Genomic DNA, 18,235 nt, shown 5'->3' with positions numbered 1-18,235 from the left:
CAGGACAGACTATAAGGAAAGGGTATCTAGGCTGCTTACATCCAACTTTTAAAGAAGTGTACCTGCACATTAAACACATCTGAATAAGGACTTACATTCCTGAAGTGAGTTTTCTTCCTGCCCCCCCCCCAGCTATAACTCATCATAAGTGAAAACACTGAAGTAGTAAATACCAAAACTATTTTTTAATTCCCATTCTGGAATCTTGTCTGCATTTAAAGACAGTCATCATTATGATTATGTACTGAATATAAGCATAGCTCCGGCACATTAGCTTTTGCAGAAGCACATCCAATGTTTCTCGTCCATGCTTAGCTGTTGCTCTCTTGTTCACTTTCCTGATCATCATCACAACTGTTTTTCTGTCTGGTTCATCTGAGTAGGCTTCTGGTTCTTGATTTTCTCAGAGACCTTTGTTAAACTCAGTCAGCAGTGTGAACCCTGGCAGTATTACTATGCTAATTGATTTTTCCCACTGATAACTCTTTAATATGTTCTGTTATCAGGGTCTTGCTGTGATATACATCAAAATCTGACTGCGACCCCTTTCCTCGTGGAAATGTAGTATCCAGATAGGACTTGCTCTTTCCAGATCGCTTTTCCTTAGTTTTCAACTTCTTCTGACTTGATATCTATAGTAATTGGGCAATTAATTAGTTTATAAACTTTGAGTCCACCTTCTAGTCAGACAGTCTGCTGCCTCCCCACATCATTTGCCTTATATTTTACCCAGTTCATTTTAACAGTGACTTAGAGAAACTACCTCTTAGGCAACACCTCCGTAGTTAAATAATGTGCTGTACTGTTGGAGATTTCTTGCTCTGGGTGGTAGAACTAAGAGCAGTTGAAGTGTGTGTGTTTCAGAGAGATTGAAATTAGTTTGAACATTTCTTTCATTGGTAACTTAACTAGAGATAAATGTATAAAGTGTTTTTCTCCCCATGATATTTTTGTGTTAGATTTTTAACCACTCCCCCACAGATTTTATTGATATAGCTACATATATGTAGTTTTCATAGCATTAGCTAAAGTTTCTGCTTTCAGAGGTGTCTTTGGCAGCCCTTTTGTTCTGCTGTCATTTTTCCAACTGTAGACACAATCATAGATTGGGTCACTGGTTACATTAATCTTAAAAGTAAGCAAACCAAAGAACCCTCAAGGGGCAGCAAAGGACGTACAAATTTCTCTCACTTGACCTTGTTTCTTCTGCTAGGAATGTACTGTCAGTCACCTAGATTTGTTCTGCTATCTTGACTTAATTTTTCCAATGATTGATGCCTTTTTAATTGATATAAAATCTTAGAAAATAATTAGCTACAAGTATATTTTTGATGAGATGTAATTGATCTCACATTCAGTGTTATATTATTAAACAGAAATGTGACAATTTTTCAACTGCATAAGTTATTAAAGGATAGAGATGGTGGAAGGAATTAAAAAATTTAATTTGGGGGTCTTGGCTGAATATAGGTATATAAACTTTCTTAGATTTCTTAATGTTATGCTAGCGAGAAAGTTAGGCATCTCTAAAATTGGTAATATGCTGTAGTTTTGTTGGTCATAATTTTCTTCATATTTTTTCTTACCAGTGCTGTAATACTAGATTGATTTTTGCTCAGTTTACCTTTGCCTCCACCTCTTCCACTCCACTTCCTCTTTCTTTTTTCTTTTTCTTATCTATTAAGAACCTTTTCTTTGCCTGGAAATGGTAGCAATTATCTTTAATCTCTCTTCTCAGAAAGCAGAGGCAGGCAGATCTCTGATTTCAAGGCCAGCCTGGTTTACACAGAGAGCTCCGGGCCAGTAAGGACAAGAGTGAGATTCTTGTCTCCAAGGGGGCCAATATATTTTAAAGAAAAAAAAAAGAAAGACTTGGATTTGAAGGCTGCTTCTTATCTATTAGACGCTCGTATACTCTGAAGCAGACATTACTTTTAATTATATACTTGTTATCTTTTTACCTATTTAATTTACTTACAATATGTTTTGCTCTTTTCAATTGTAATTGTGTAAAATACATTTTACACTGTTTTCTTTCTATTTCATTTTGCCCATTCCCTAGAAATTATTTATTTATTGGTTCATAAATACAGTACCACAATACAAAGCTCAAAGGAGCATAGAATGTTCAGTAGAGTTCTTTTTCTTATCGTTATGAAGTCATCTAGGCCTGTCCTTATAAGCAGTACGTCTTGATGGTGTCTTGCCACTCTATCTAGAGATGATCTGTACAGTGCCTGTATTAATGTACTTATAATTACTCCCTTATAGATCTTTAATTAATGAAATGGTGTGTTACTGTATGGAAGTACATTTTTTGTCGTTTTGTTCTTTCGATAAAATTTTCAATAAAATCCCTGAGTGCTTTTAATCCCAGCACTTGGGAAGCAGAAGCAGGCAGATCTCTGAGTTCAAGACCAGCCAGGTCTATAGTGAACACCAGGACACCCAGGGCTACACAGAGAAACTCTATCTTGAAAAACAAACAACAAAAACAAAAAATTTGTTATCATTCCATATCAACTTATGAAACACTTTTTTTCCTATGGTTTCATGATAACTATACTTCTGAAATTTTAGGCACTTTAAATATTCTTTTATTGTTGGAGGCTGTTTCTTTTCCTGGCTGCTCAGAATAATCACTCCAAAACTATTATAATACTGGTTGGCTTATTAGCTTATACATGTTTCTTACTAGCTCTTACATCTTAAATTAACCCATTTCTATTATTTTATATTTTACCATGAGGGTCATGGCCTATCAGCAAGATTCCAACTGGCAGCTCACATATTTATCCTCTGGCAGCTACATGGCTTCTCATTGACTCCTCCTACTCTCTATATATATCTTTTCCAGCCTGGCTGTACTCTGTTAAGCCATTGGCTGAAAGCAGCTTCTTTATTTATTAAGCAATAAAAGCAACACATATACAGGAAGGACTTCCCACACCATTTCCTCTTTTTGTTCAAATAAAAAGGAAGGTTTTAACTTTAACATAGTAAAGTTACATATAATAAAGCTAGTATCAAGCAATAATAACAGTTAAAATTTTATATCTGCTTTATTTTTTATCATAACTAAAGAAAACTATAATTATAACTGTTTATTCTTAAATTCCATCAAAGACTCCAGAAGGATATATTACCTAAGTAAACAGGAAGTAAATTGTAAGCAACTTTCAAAACTCTAGAATTGACCGAGACATGTCACTGTCTGGACAGTCACCCAAAGTTCTTCTATAACATTGCGGGCATCCATCTTAAGCCTACAGGCCCATAGTATCTGGCAGTCTCTTTCATGAAGCAGAACTCTAAAGGACTTTCTTACCTTTAGGCAAATTCAGAAGTCATTTTTCTGTGGGTCCTGCATGTCCAGTTCATACAGCATATCTTCAAGCAGCCCAGGCAAGAGCTGTTTCTTGCCCAAATGCTAACAAACTCTGTAAGGAGCCTCTTAGATGCCCATCTTCCTCTTGAAGTAGATTGGTGCTGCCAGGAGCAGATGTGTCTCAATGTCATGAAAAATTTTAATTTCTTAAAGCATTTAAATGCCATATTTCGTAAGTTTTTGAAAGGTTTGAAGAATACTTATCCATCTAAAATATATCTCCATACATCCAGAATACCTAAGTAACATGACTACAAGCTTGACTATTATAGATGATTATCTATTAGCCTATATTTCTTAATTATACATTACATTTTTAAATGAGCTGCATGGACACAATACCTTAGTCAAAAGCAGAAATATACATATAACAAAATTGACCTAAAAATTGCATCAATAGACCAAGATCCATACCAATGCAAAGTATTCATATCTATCTCATATTCTCCTTTAAGTGTAAACAAACATTTATAAACAATTATTTAGGGAATTTAGGTGTAGTTCTCTCCAAGCTGCTTCCTGCTTTTTGTTTTGCAAAGTAATTTTTGGGGGGTGTTCACAGTGACCTTTCTGGGGGACTTGGTTCATCAAATCACATTAGTCTAGAAGGAATTCACAGGTTCTCATCTTCTGTGGAAACAGAAGAAGCTCTTTTCCAAAGCAACAAATTCTTAGACCCAAATTTTGAAGTGAAGATACCTTTAAAATGTCTATGTTGGTTTAGCCTTGCAGCCTGTACAATGAAATGTCTCTCTGGATGTAGCTCATTCACAGTCAAAAAATTCAAAGAAAATACAATAATATACATAATCCAGACTCTGTGTATATTCCATGCTTATGTGATTGAGGGATTCTGGAAATTATTTTTAAATTAGTATGGTATTTACAACATGCCAATAATGATCCTAGATTGATCCCAGACTCCTTTTATTGTACTAAACATTGTATTGCTTTAAGTAAAGAATCTTTTAAATTTTAATAAGATAATGAAACTTAACTTTTGTCTTCATAGTTTGAATCAGCTTGGGTCCTGACAAATATTGCTTCAGGAAATTCTCTTCAGACCCGGATTGTGATTCAGGCAGGAGCGGTGCCTATCTTCATCGAGTTGCTTAGCTCAGAGTTTGAAGATGTCCAGGAACAGGTAAAATCTTTGCAGAAACAGATAGGAGCCCACATTTCACATAGTCATACCCAGCTTGAGTTTTATCAAAATGGTCCATAGCTTGTTTAAATAGGAACAGTCCTCTAGTGAGAATTACCCTTCCAACCGTGGGATTCTTGCAGCTTTTATCGGTTTTTTTTTCTTTAATCATGGACATATTACTTATAAAATGGCCTTTTTTAATGTCAGTTTCTATTGCTACTATTAAAAGTCTTTGTCATTTTAAGCCAGACAGTGATAATGCATGCCTTTAATCACAGCACTTGGGAGGCAAAGGCAGGTGGATCTCTGTGAGTTCAAGGCCAGCCTGGTCTACAAGAGCTAGTTCCAGGACAGGTTCCAAAGCTACAGAGAAACCCTGTCTCTAACCACCATCACCACCCTTCCCCCCCCCCCCCCCCCGCCACCACCACCAAAAAAAGTCTTTGTCATTTGTTCAGAAAAGACAGAAAACAAACTTTTGTTAATTACCAGCCTTAATAAATTTGTAAGGATAAGCCACTACTAAGTGAATATGATTTTCTTTTGAAGTTTTGAGGGAGAATTAAAATACAATAGACCACTATATTTAGATGCCTACACCTATGAAGCCATTGTTGTAAAATTACAGTCGCCAGCATTACAAGTTTAATAAACGTGTCTATATTATTATTTCAGCTGTCTGTTTAGTTTCCAATTGTAAACAACCTTAAGTACATTTTTAGTCCACCTATTGAGCCATTTAAATCCCTGTTTTGTACAAAGGACTGTTTAAAATATTACTTATAAGTAACGGTAAGATCCATTAAAAATAATTGACTCCAGACTAGGTATGTTGCTTTATGGAGCAATTATTCACCTTTTGTGAGGTACTGAGTTCAGTTCCTAGCACTGGGAAAAGAGTTCTCTTTTACTAGTAAAGCTTTTACTTTAATGAAATAATATTTTCTTTGTTTGTTGTGTAGTAATTGCATTTTCTAACACTGATACTATAACTGGTTTTACTCCCTTATGAGTGATTTTAAGAAAATAATAGTCCTTATGTAAAATGTTGATTTTATAAAGTGTTACTGTGATCTGCTGGCATCTCTTTTGAAAGAATTATGAGGGAATGAAAATATTCAACTTTATTGATGAATAACTCTTTCACAGGCAGTCTGGGCCCTTGGCAGCATTGCTGGAGATAATACCATGTGCAGAGACTATGTCTTAGACTGCAATATCTTCTCCCCTCTTCTGCTGTAGGTTTCTTTTCTCTTTCTGAGTAATGTATACATAAGAAGTATTACACCTTGGGAAGCCATGTTGTGTTTTCCTTGTGTTCTTTTGAGTCCATGTATTTTCTTGTTACTTTGTTAGGTTGATGTCTCTTATTGAAATTCTGAAATACTGCATTAGAATTAATGTTTCTCTTCAAAGAATGAATAATTTAAGAAAATGAATATTTATTTTGGAGAATAAAGACATCTCTTATCAGTAGTAGTATTTTCTATAATTAGGATCTTTTATAATTTACTGTGGGTTCATTATACTTGTAGGTTATTTTCAAAGCAAACTGCTTGAACATGACTCAGAATTGCAGTATGAGCTTTATCTAATCTCTGTAGAGGGAAGAGTCCACCTCCAGAATTTGCTAAGGTAAACACTATCCTTGTTGGAAATCATTAGGAAAAAAATGCTCTTAAAGTAATATAGTAACCACCATTAATGTTTATAGAAATACGATTTTTGTTTAAATTTTTTAGAGTGTTAGAAAATCTATTTGGGGGCTGGAGAGATGGCTTAGTGTTTAAGAACACCGACTGCTCTTCCAGAGGCCCTAAGTTCAATTCCCAGCAACCACATGGTGAAACCATCTGTAATGAGATGTGGTGCCCTCATCTGGCTTGCAGGCATACATGCAGGCAGAACATTGTATACGTAATAAATAAATAAAATCTTTTTTAAAAAAAGAAATTGTAGTAGAAACAATGCTTTTGGTAGTTTTTGTTTTAATTTAGGGTAATTTCTAACTCCCAGTATGAAGCTCTGTATCACTCTTAGAACCATAGCAGTTTTTGTTGATAACAAAGTTCTGTAACAGAATTTCTCTGCTGTAGTATCTTTGAAAGTTCCTCTACTTTCTTTTTGTAAGTATGTACTGTAACAAAGAATTCTAATTTAAGGATTAATACACGGCATTTTTTCCCCTGAAATCATTTTCATTGGGTTCTGACTACCTCAGCTCAGAAAACTGATTAATCACTGGCCACATTGCCAGAGATTGAAATGTCCTTCAAACGCTTGACGGTGTAAACCACTCGGTGACTCAGCAAGTGTCTGCCTGATAGGCTTCTTGAGAGTCTTAATCTTACTTCAGTTTGTTTCAGTTGAGTTTCTACTCATCTTTTCTTTTCTAGGTTTCTCCCTGTCTGAATGTCCTTTCCTGGCTGCTGTTTGTCAGTGACACTGACGTGCTGGCCGATGCCTGCTGGGCCCTCTCATACCTGTCAGACGGACCCAATGATAAAATTCAAGCAGTCATCGATGCAGGAGTATGTAGGAGACTTGTGGAGCTTCTGATGTAAGATGATCTTCAAGAAAGTGTGTCTGTGATAAACCACACTGAAAGCAGCTTAGAGGAGGAAGAGATTTACTTGACTCTCACTTCCAGGTCACAGTCTGTCACTGAGGGAATCCAGGGAAGGAGCTGAAGTAGAAACTATAGATGAACTATGAACCAGAACTATGAACGAGCTTCCTGCCTTGTTCTCTGCTTTGCTCCCATCTCATGCTCCACCAGCTTATCATGGGGTGGCTGGGCCCTGCCCTCTCATGTCAGTCGTCAGCTATGACAGTCCCTCACAGACATGGCCACAATCCAGTCTAGTCTTAAGTAGATGGCTCTAGACTGTGTTAAGCTAGCAGCTGGTACTAACTTATATACTCTGCTATTTTCCATATTTCTAATGCTTTGGTTGTACGTTTTAATTGATTTATTGTGCACTGGCCGATTGTCTCTTGTTTATTATGATGCCATGTTTTGGTTTGCTTTTTTGAGATTTAGTGAAGAATCTATTATATCTCTACCATTATGAGCCCTTTAGCAGAATTATTTGGAAAGCTCTGCCTATGTAATTCTGTCTCTGTTGTTCATCCCATACTGGAAGGCCTAAGGTCAGATACTAGAAACCTTATATGGTAAAATGCCATTTTTTACTTTCTCATTAAAGGAAAACACCAGACTGGCATCAGACTTTGAATCCTGTTTTTGTAATGCTTTTGGTGATAGCATAGAAGATTTATTTACTTATGGCATAAGTAATTTTAGACTGTATTAATCAAATCTTTAGTTAATACTTAGAAGAAAATATAGACACAATAGCATAACAAATAGTACAGTTATAAGCATCGTGAACTTGATTGGTGTACAAACCATTTGTAGAGACAATGTCTTGTATAATTACTGGGATTATAGCTGGTTACAGACTGGTTGCCGACCATTAGTGTAGTATTGGTACAAGTTAAAGGCAACATGGTGCTACTGGGGTTCAAAGAATTCAAGATCTTGAAAACAGTCACCTTTGTCCTTAAGATTACTACATGTTTCATTTTAATCATTAGATCTTAAATGTGGAGGAAGAGAATAGGGTCTTAGAGGAGAGTTACAGGGGTATTGCTTTATTTACCCTGAAATCTATACTTACTATCTGTCCTCCCAGATACGTAGGAGGCTTTGTGGACAGCTTTTTACCATAAAGATTGCCTTGTAGGTTAGTGAAACAGAAAAACATTTGAAGTGTAAATCTCACTTTGGTTTTTAAGATAGCTGAACTGTTGACATAGCATTTTCAGAATGTAAGCAGTGCATAAATGTCACCTGTGCTTCCCAGTTGTCTCAGCAGCTCCAGGAGACCAAGAAAAGAGGAGAGGGGCTATAGAATAAGAGAAAAATGGAATTTAGTGCTAGAGTACCTGGGAAAGATTACTAGGATGAAATTTATTTAAAAATAGGGGAAAAGATTGCTTTTCTAGGTAATGGTCAATTCTGCCACCATGCTAAGTTCCCTAAATAGCCATAGTCATAAAGTACCTTTCTGTTCTAAAATTGAATCACATCTTCCTTATTTTGGATTTCATCCCCTAAAAAATTATTCTGGATACAACTGTTGACTCTAGCATCTCTCTTTCTCTTTTTTAATGGTTGCAGGCATAATGATTATAAAGTGGTGTCTCCTGCTTTGCGGGCTGTGGGAAACATTGTCACAGGGGATGATATTCAGACACAGGTATGAACGCGTGCTAACGTTTTCCTAAAGTGAGTCCCTTGAGCTTTGTGAGCACAGTTCTGTTATATTGAATTCTGTATTGTTAAGAATGACTGACACTGTTTTGCTGTCCTCAGTTTCGTTAGTATTTCTCTTTTGTCCTGTGACTTGTAGCGATTGTAGGTTCCCTTATGAAATAATTTTTCCCTAAGTCAGTTTTCTCCCTGCTTTTATTTGTAGTGGATCTTAGGAGCACCAGGTAAGCTTTCCAGCAGTGCGTTTCTGGTCGCTCCCTTCCGTGGTGTATGCTGAGGCTTTTGTAAGGAAGAGGCCTGTCATAGTTCTCAATATCCATTCTACTTTGATAACAAGCAAGCCATCCACAGTGAATCATTTTAACTGTCTTATTTTCCCTCCACATTTCTGATGCATTGATGATGATGTCATACATTTTTTTTTTCTGTGCTTCCATGATACAGAATACTTAGATTTTTGACTTAGGAAGCTCTGTTTCCTGTTCTCATGTGTTTGGGAATTCTCTAGGGAACAGATCTTCAGCCTCATTCCTGCATTTATTACCCTTTTGTGCATGGACTTTAAGAATTGAGAGTAAGATGTTAGGTATCTCAGTCAGCTTTACAATTATAATGTTTTTAATTCTAGTTTATTCTGTCTACAAGAGAACTTGTTTCTCCCTCTTTATCTGGTCCTGTTTTAGTTTCTAGTCTTAGTATTTTGCTCTAATAGTGTCCCCTGCCAGCAGTACATGTTCTAGCTTGACTCTACTCTATCACCGTTCACTGTGCCCTGTTACTTCGTCACGAATCATCCCTTACATTACTTGATGTAGGTGTCTTAGGTGAGAGAAAAGAGAATATATATTTGATTGTATTTATTTGAAATTCCTCTGGAACCACACATACAAAATTAATATCATGGATTATCTCTGAGAATAATTTGACTGTTGGAGTAGAGTAACAGAACAGAAGGGAAAGGAGTTTCTTACATATGCAATCCTTATACATTCTGAATTTTTAAAATACTGTATGTCTATGTGTGTATATGGATGTGCATGTGTGTGCCATAGCTTCTATGTGGAAGTCAGAGTACTTTGGAGTTGGTTTTTATTCTTTCATTAAAATGAGTTATAAGACTCAAACGTGGCAAATGCCAGTCTTAGATTTTGAACCATGTTAATGTATTTACTTGGTTGGGGGGCAACTTTATAGGGCTGAAATACAACTCAGTGGTAAATTGCATGCCTAGCATATGTGAGGTCTGAGTTCAATTCCTGCCCCTACACAACAAAAAGTTTTGGCCATCTTCCTTGTCCCACTCATGCTTTTTGTTTTTGCCCTGTTTGTTCATTGAGTTTTGACTAACTGGACTGACCACTCTTAGCTCTGAGTTTTAACACATACTTTTTTTTCCTTCCTCTACCATCCCTGCCCTAGCCACCCCTCCCCCCATATCTATACTCGTTTTACTAATGTCTTACTCTTTGTGCTTTTTATATTAGTATTGTTTTCTTTGGGAAGCTTCTTTAGAACCTCAAGCTCTTTAATTTAGGTAGTAATCTTTTACAAGCGCACTAATCATACTGTATTATTACTATATAATTTATAGGGACATTACTTTTCTCATCACTGAAGAATATCTTCCCTAAAAAAGTTAAAAGGTTATTTGAACTGGAAGTGGCGGTGTACAGTTTTAATCCCAGCACTTGGGAGGCAGCGACAGGTGTCCTCTGAGCTTGAGGACAGCCAGGGCAACATAGAAAAATCCTGTCTCGGGGACTGGAGAGATGGTTTAGAGGTAAAGAGCACTGGCTGTCCTTCCAGAAGTCCTGAGTTCAATTCCCAGCAACCACCTGGTGGTTCACAACTGTATATGATGAGATCTGGTGCCCTCTTGTGACTTGCAAGCATACACATAGACAAAACAGCATAATAAATAAATTAATCTAAAAAAAAAGAAGATGAAGAACCACCAAAAAGTTTATTTGGGCTTACAGTTTCTGATAGTTCCACCTGTAGTCAATTGGTTCTGCATTTGGGGCCTGTTACAAAGCAGAATATTATGGTTCTGAGAATAAGTGACAGAGGAGCTTTTCCATATTAAGTCTGCTGGAAAATAGAGGAAAGAACAGACAAAACACACAGCTCCATGAACTGCTTCCTCCCATCTTTCAGAGTTTCTACAACCAAAGCTGGCTTTGAATTCAGAAGAGATCCACTTGCCTCTCCCTTCCAAGTGCTGGGATTCGAGGTGCATTCCACCGTACTTGTCCTCTATTTGTAGATGTTTTTAAAGATTTATTCATCTTATTTTATGTGTGAGTGTTTTGTGTGCATGTGTCTGTGTATAGCATGTAAACTTGGTGCCTGTGACGAGCAGAAGGCATCATATCTCCTCCAACTGGAGTAGAGGATGGATGTGAACCACCATATGGGTTTGAATCTGGGTCCTCTGTAAGAGCCACCATCTCTCCAGCCCATGTTAGTTTTTAATACTAACATTATTGTAGATGAGTAGTATAGGTTTTGTTTTGCTTTGAGAGCAAAGTATAACTGTAATGATCAAGCTGTGCTCAAAATTCAAGATCATCTCTTGTTTGTCTCCCAAGTTCTTAAGTATGGGTGTGTACTATCACAAGGCACAGTGTTTGTGAATGTACATAGTGAAACCAGATTCATAGTCTTTAATGTATTTCAGACTAGCACTAAATATTATTTTAATGGACTGGTACGTTGGCTCAAATGGTAAAGGCACTTACCACTGAGTTTGATTCCTAGGACAAAGGATGAAAGGAGACACCCTACTCCTACAAAGTTTTCTCTTACCTCCATGTGTACTGTGATACAGTCAAGCCACATGCATACATACTCATAAGTAAATACAATTTAAAAGCTATATATATATATATACATATATATATAAAGTTAATTTTTAGAATTCCAGTTTTTTTCCTCCTACATTGTAGTAAAATAAGTTTATTTTGGTTTTTTTTTTTTTTGTTTGTATTTTTTTTGTTTTTTTGAAACAGGGTTTCTCTGTTTTTCAAGACAGTTTGTTGAATTAATGTTTACTTATTTCCCCTTTGGGAGTGGACACAGGAAGATCCAGGATTTCAAATTCTTCTTCCAGTATGCATTGAGGCCAACCTGTGCTTCATAAGACCTTGCCTCAGCAAACAAAATTTGGAACTATGCTATAAGTAAAACTGAATAACCTGTTTTCTTCTTTTAGGTAATTTTGAATTGCTCAGCTCTTCAGAGTTTACTGCACTTACTAAGTAGCCCCAAGGAATCTATCAAAAAGGAAGCCTGTTGGACAATATCTAATATTACAGCCGGAAATAGGGCACAGATCCAGGTAATGCCAGAGTGCCTGCATTTTTTTTAATCCCTGTGTGTGAGATGCATTTTCAAAAAACTTTATTATTGTTTAAGTGTATATGCCTGTTTAAGTGTATGTGTGTCATGTGCATGCTGTGCTTAGAGACCAGAAGAGGGCATTGGATCTCCTGGAACTAAAGTTACAGGGAAGTTGTGAGCCATCTGTGGGTGTTGGGAAGTGAACCTGGATCCTCTGAAAGAGCAGTACACAGCTGAGCTGTCTCTTTTAATTAATGATGTGTAAGGTTGTTTTGGTCAGTCTTTAAAATCGTCCTCTAATTTCTTCTAAAACTGTCAACTTCCTGTGTCACTATTTCAGTCTTCATTTTCTCTCTTCTGATGTTTGTTTTTTGATACTTAGACCATGCATTTTCTCTTTACCTTTAAAGTCTGATAATTTTACCAGAGATCCAAAAAAAGGTCTCTGTTTTCAAAATATTTTGATGGAAATAGGTTTTCTTTACTTCTTATTAAACTATATTTTCCAGTGAACCCATGTGTTAGAGTTTGTAAATTTTTCATGGAGTATTAAAGATCTATCCTGGAACTTACTGTTTTAGAGTCCATAGAAATCATAGAGATCTGCCCTCCTTTATTTTCTGAGTGCCAGGATTAAAAATGTATACCACCAGGCCTAGGAGGGTCTGTTTTCTTTAAATATGCCCTTTGCAGAATTTCCCTTTTTTTCTTTTTCTTTCTTTTTTCTTTTTTTTTAAAAAGATTTATTTATCTATTAAGTCTACAGTGTTCTGCCTGCAGGCCAGAAGAGAGCTCCAGATCTCATTACAGATGGTTGTGAGCCACCATGTGGTTGCTGGGAATTGAATTCAGGACCTCTGGAAGAACAGCCAGTGCTCTCCAGCCCCCCAACACACACACACACACACACACACACACACACACACACACATTTATGTATGTATGTATGTATGTATGTATGTATGTATGTATTTATTTATTTTCAACACAGGGTTTCTTTGTGTAGCTTTGGAACCTGTCCTAAAACTTGCTCTGTAGCCCAGACTGGCCTCGAACTCACAGAGATCTGCCTGCCTCTGCCTCCCGAGTGCTGGGATTATAGGTGTGTGCTACCACTGCCTGGCTAGAGTTTCTCTCCTTTTTTTTCTTTTTTATTTGAGAAATTATACAAACCTATGCTAGGTTTTTGGGCCAGTTTCAAGCATAAAGAAAGTATATGAGGCAGAAAAGTAATAATATGTAAGTGGAATTTAGTAAAAGTATCCCATTAATAAGAAACCTTGGATTTTTTTGAGGCAGGGTCTCAGTGTGTAGCCCTGGCTAGCCTGAAGCTTGTTATGTAGACTAGGGTTAGGTTCACATTCTCAGAGATCTGTCTGCTTCTCCCTCTCGAGTATTGCAATTAAAGCATGTGTCAACATTTCCTGGCCCAGGGCATTAAATATTCATTCATTCATTTATTTATTGTGTATATGTTTGAGTCATACACAGGTAGGCAAATGCTGAGACTTTCATTTTGAGCTTGCTATCACATTTTACGTTTCCAGTGGCTTCTAGAAATTAGAACTGTTTGTCTGTATTGTGGCAAGCACTTTTATCCACTAAACCATCTCTTCTGCCCTGATGAGACTTAAAACCACAAGCTCCTCCATAATAGTAATATTAGCTATAGTACAGAGCCCATGTTAGAAGGAGAAAACCAGTGCTATGCCTATTCATTCTCACATACACATTAATAATAAATAAAATAAAAATTTAAAAATGGCAGTAGGTAAAACAAACATCGTTTGTCAAGTTAGTTCAGAAGTTATTCTTTTTAATCCCAGCACTTAGAGACAGAGACAGATGGAACTCTGAGTTGAGGGCTAGCCTAGTCTACATAACAAGTTCCGTACTGTAGTCAGATACTGCTTGTTTGTTCCTGGGCACCCAGAGCTGAAATAGTCATACAGAAACTATTAATTAAATCACTGCTTGGCCTGTTAGCTTGTGCATATTTCTAGCTAGCTCTTACATCTTAAATTAACCCATTTCTATTAATCTGTGCATCACTGCTAGGTCGTGGCCTATGGTGGCCTACCAGCAAGGTTCCTCCAGTGTCTGACTCCGCTTCCTTTCTCCTAGTATTCAGTTTAGTTTTTCCGCCTAGCTCTATTTCTGCCCTATCACATTAATCAATAAAAACAACACATATACAGAAGGCCATCCCACATCACCTCCCATTTTCTGTTTAAATAAAAAGGAAGGTTTTAACTTTAACACAGTAAAATTACATAAAACAGTTATCAAGCAAGGATTATAGTTACAATATTTATATTTACTTTATCTTTTAACATAACTAAGGAAAACAATAATTGTAACTATTCTTCAATTCCATCAAAGACCCCAGAAGGATGTACCTAAGTAAACAGGAAGTGCTTTATAAGCAGCTTCCAAAACTCTAGAATTGACAGAGACATCTTATTGTCTGGATAGTCACCCAAAGGACTGTCTTACCTTTAGGCAAGTTCAGCAGTCATTTTTCTGTGGGTCCTACGTGTCCAGTTTATACAGCATATCATCAGGCTCTCCAGGCAAGAGCTGTTTCTTCCCCAAATGCTAACAAGCTTCATAGCCTCTTAGATGCCCATCTTCCTCTTGAAGTAGATTGATGCTGCCAGGAACAGATGTATCTCTTTGTCATGAAAAGTCCTAAGTTCTAAAAATATTTTAAATGCCATATTCTGTTAGTCTTTGAAAGATTTGAAGAACATCTATCCATCTGAAATTTATTTGTACATCTAGAAAACCTAAGATGACTAAATGTTTGACTATTATTGATGATTATTCGTTAACCTGTATTTCTTAATTATGCATTACATTTTTAAATGAGCTGCAGAAACATAGTACCTTAATCAAGAGCAGAAATGTACATATAACAAAATTGACCTTAAATTTGTATCAGTAAACCAAGATCCATACCAATGCAAAATATGCATCTCTATCTTATATCCCCCTTTAAGTGTAAACAAACATTTATAAACAATCATTTAGGGAATTTAGGTGTAGTTCTCTCCAAACTGCTTCCTGCTTTTTGTTGGGCAAAGTAATTTTAGGGGTTAATGGAGACCTTTCAGGGGGTCTTGTTCCATACAACCACATTAGTCTGGAAGGAATCCACAGGTTCTCATCCTCTGTGGAAACAAATGCAGAACCTGTTTTCCAAAGCAACAAATCCTTAGACTCAAATTTTGAAGTCAAGATATCTTTAAGTATATATGTTGGTTTAGCTTAGCAGCCCGTACAATGAAATGTCTCTCTGTACTTAGCTCACTCAGTCAAAAAATTCAAAGGAAACACAATAATATAAATATATACATAATCTAAAGTCCGTGTATATTCCATTGTTATGTGGCTTATTTTTCTTTAATCCTTTAATCTATGACTGTGTGTACTCTTAAAGACTTTGTTTTAATTTTAAAAAAATCATTGCTTTTTTTGGAATCCCCATCACCAGGCTAAACAGAGCTATTTAGTGAGACCTGGTTTCAGAAACCAAACTGAAACAAAGCAACTTATAATGACCTTTAGTGATATTTCACAAATAGTGTAACTTTCTTGTTCTTTTAACTTTTTCTTCAATTGCAGACTGTGATAGATGCTAACATGTTCCCAGCTCTCATTAGTATATTGCAAACCGCTGAATTCCGAACAAGAAAAGAAGCTGCTTGGGCCATCACAAATGCAACTTCTGGAGGGTCAGCTGAGCAGATCAAGTAAGTACCACCTAGGTAGTGTTTTATAAATTAAAGGAAATCAAGTTATCCTCTTCATCCTATTCCCAATACATAACCTAAAAAGAAAAGATTGATTTTCTTGATCACTAAGAAGTGAACTTCTTGATTATAAGCAATTAAGCCTGGCACTTTGAGAAATTGTTTTCAGTGCTATAATTAGACTAAGAAGTACATTTATTCTTTTTAAGTGTTATTTTAAAAGCTGTTCTAATTCATATGGGTGTGGGTATGTGTGTGTACACAAACGCCAGTACCTGGAAGGCTAGACAAATGAGATCTGAGAACTAGAGTGATGGGAAGTAAACTCTGTAAGAGTAGCAAGTGCTCTAGCGCCTGAACCATCTCTGCAACCTCTACCTTGAATTTTTAACACTCGTCTTTCCTCTCTCCCTTTCAGTTTTTATAAAAGATTTATATGTGTGTACATTTGTGTGTATCTGTCTTTTTCTCGCTGTCTCTGTGTGTTTGCCTCGTGTTCTTAGGTGTTCATGGAGGCCGGAAGAGGCCTTCATATTCCATAGAGCTGGAGTTCAAGCAGTTGTGAGCTTCCAGGTGTGGGTGTTGGGAAGAGATCTTGAGTTCTCTGGAAAAGCAACATCATTCTTAACTACTGAGCCATCTCTGCAGCCCTTCATATTTAGGTTTTTGTTTTGTTTTGTGTCTTTATTTTTTTTAAGATGGAGTTTTTTCTGTGTAGTCCTGACTGTCTTGGAACTTGCTCTATAGATCAGACTGGTCTGAAACTCAAGGAGTTGCCTTTCTGCTTCTAGAGTTCTGGGATTCAAGGTGTACATCACTGTGCCCCAACAGATTTATACTGTTTTCTACTATAGTGGTTTTTAATTTCAGAGTCTTAACTGTTCATTACTAGCATATCAAAGTTAAATTTGTGAATTAGCTTTCTGTTATGCCTTATATAATGGACTCTTTCTTTACTTAATATCCAGGCCTGTCTGGGCCAGTTTTTTGTTTTTTTTTTTTTGTTTGTTGTGTATTTCTCCTCCATATAGACAATAATGAAAGAAGAGTTTTCTTCCATTCCTTTTTATATATCTTTTAAAAAGCATACTGTTTGGGATCTTGTGTAGTGTGCAATAGGAGTAGAGAGTACCCCTTCCTTATTCCATATCTTTGTTCTCAATATGATGTTAGCTGAGAAGTTCTTGTTTAGGCTCTTTATCATATTCCCTTTATCCTTAGTTTGCAGGGAGGTGTTTTTTAATAATCAAGAAGGGCTTTTGATTTTCTTAATCTCCATGTCATCAGCAGTGATATCCCTCTTTACCATATAATGTTAGTAATTTTATGTGTTCTCTCTCCCCTTCTGGAGATTACCTATGTATTTTCAGTTTGAAGTAGTGTAGAAAGAAAATAGTTAAAAGACTAGTACCAAGTTCCACAGTGACATTATTCACATATACAAGTTTTACTAATCTATAGCTTGTGTCCATTCTACTTAATCCAGATTACATGTTAAATCTTGCTGGAGTTAAAAGAAATACAGCTATAGAGTTCTTCCATTTGCTTCATTCTTAGTTCACACAATTTGTATTTGAGAAGTGTGAGTACATACAGAAATAATGCCAACATTAACTATCAAAACTATATGTACTGCTAGGGGTAAAGGAGATAGATGACTTAGTGGTTAAAACCCTGGTTCTGCATCAAGTAAGTGCTGCATAAGTCTGACAGTCCAGCCGTACGTCCAGCCTCACAAGACAGAGATCATACCCCGGGCGTCCTTGCTAGTTAGACTTGCCACATCAGTAGGCTCTGTTGGGATGAGGCACCTGCTTTGATGAATAATGTGGAAGAATCATCAGGGTTATTTCTGACATCAACTTTGTGTTCCTGCCTTCACTTGGACACATGTATGTCCACATCCCCTAAGTGTACCCATATACATGTAAAACATGCATCTTGGAATACTGTCCATGTGAAAAATGGAGAAAGAACCAAGCAGCGGTGGTGCATGCTTATACAGATCTCTTGTGTTTGAGGTCACCTGGTTCAAGAGGTCAAGGATAGCTAGGGCTACCCAGAGAAATCCTGCGTCAAAAGTAATCCAAAAGAAAGAAGAAATAAACAAAACTTATTTTGATAAGTCATTCATACAAATGAGAAGAATTCCTTTAAAAAAAAGTACAAAAATTATGAAAGGGGGGAATGTTATTATTAGATAACTCAATTTGTGTTTTTTGGTGGTGGTTTGGTTTTGGGTTCTTTGTTTTGTTTTTGTTTGGATTTTTTTGGTTCTTGGTGATGAAATACAATTGTTAATGATTTTGAGGCAGGATCTTACT

The 18,235-nt window shown here is 36.5% G+C and overlaps 1 protein-coding gene across 1 annotated transcript in view; it reads left to right on the top strand.

Annotated features, from left to right (window-relative positions):
• Kpna1 (karyopherin subunit alpha 1) overlaps positions 1-18,235 on the top strand; it is an 84,254-nt gene that overhangs the window by 62,271 nt on the left and 3,748 nt on the right. The window contains 7 exon segments of the mRNA XM_050122371.1: positions 4,401-4,532; positions 5,685-5,773; positions 6,071-6,170; positions 6,932-7,095; positions 8,722-8,800; positions 12,029-12,154; positions 15,784-15,911. Of these exon segments, the coding sequence (XP_049978328.1) occupies positions 4,401-4,532; positions 5,685-5,773; positions 6,071-6,170; positions 6,932-7,095; positions 8,722-8,800; positions 12,029-12,154; positions 15,784-15,911 (818 nt within the window).

This window comes from Alexandromys fortis, unplaced genomic scaffold (genome assembly GCF_014885135.2).
Source record: "Alexandromys fortis isolate MF-2015 unplaced genomic scaffold, M_Fortis_MF-2015_v1.1 scaffold_187, whole genome shotgun sequence".
Classification (NCBI taxonomy): domain Eukaryota; kingdom Metazoa; phylum Chordata; class Mammalia; order Rodentia; family Cricetidae; genus Alexandromys; species Alexandromys fortis.
This window is presented reverse-complemented; position numbering and strand designations above follow the sequence as displayed.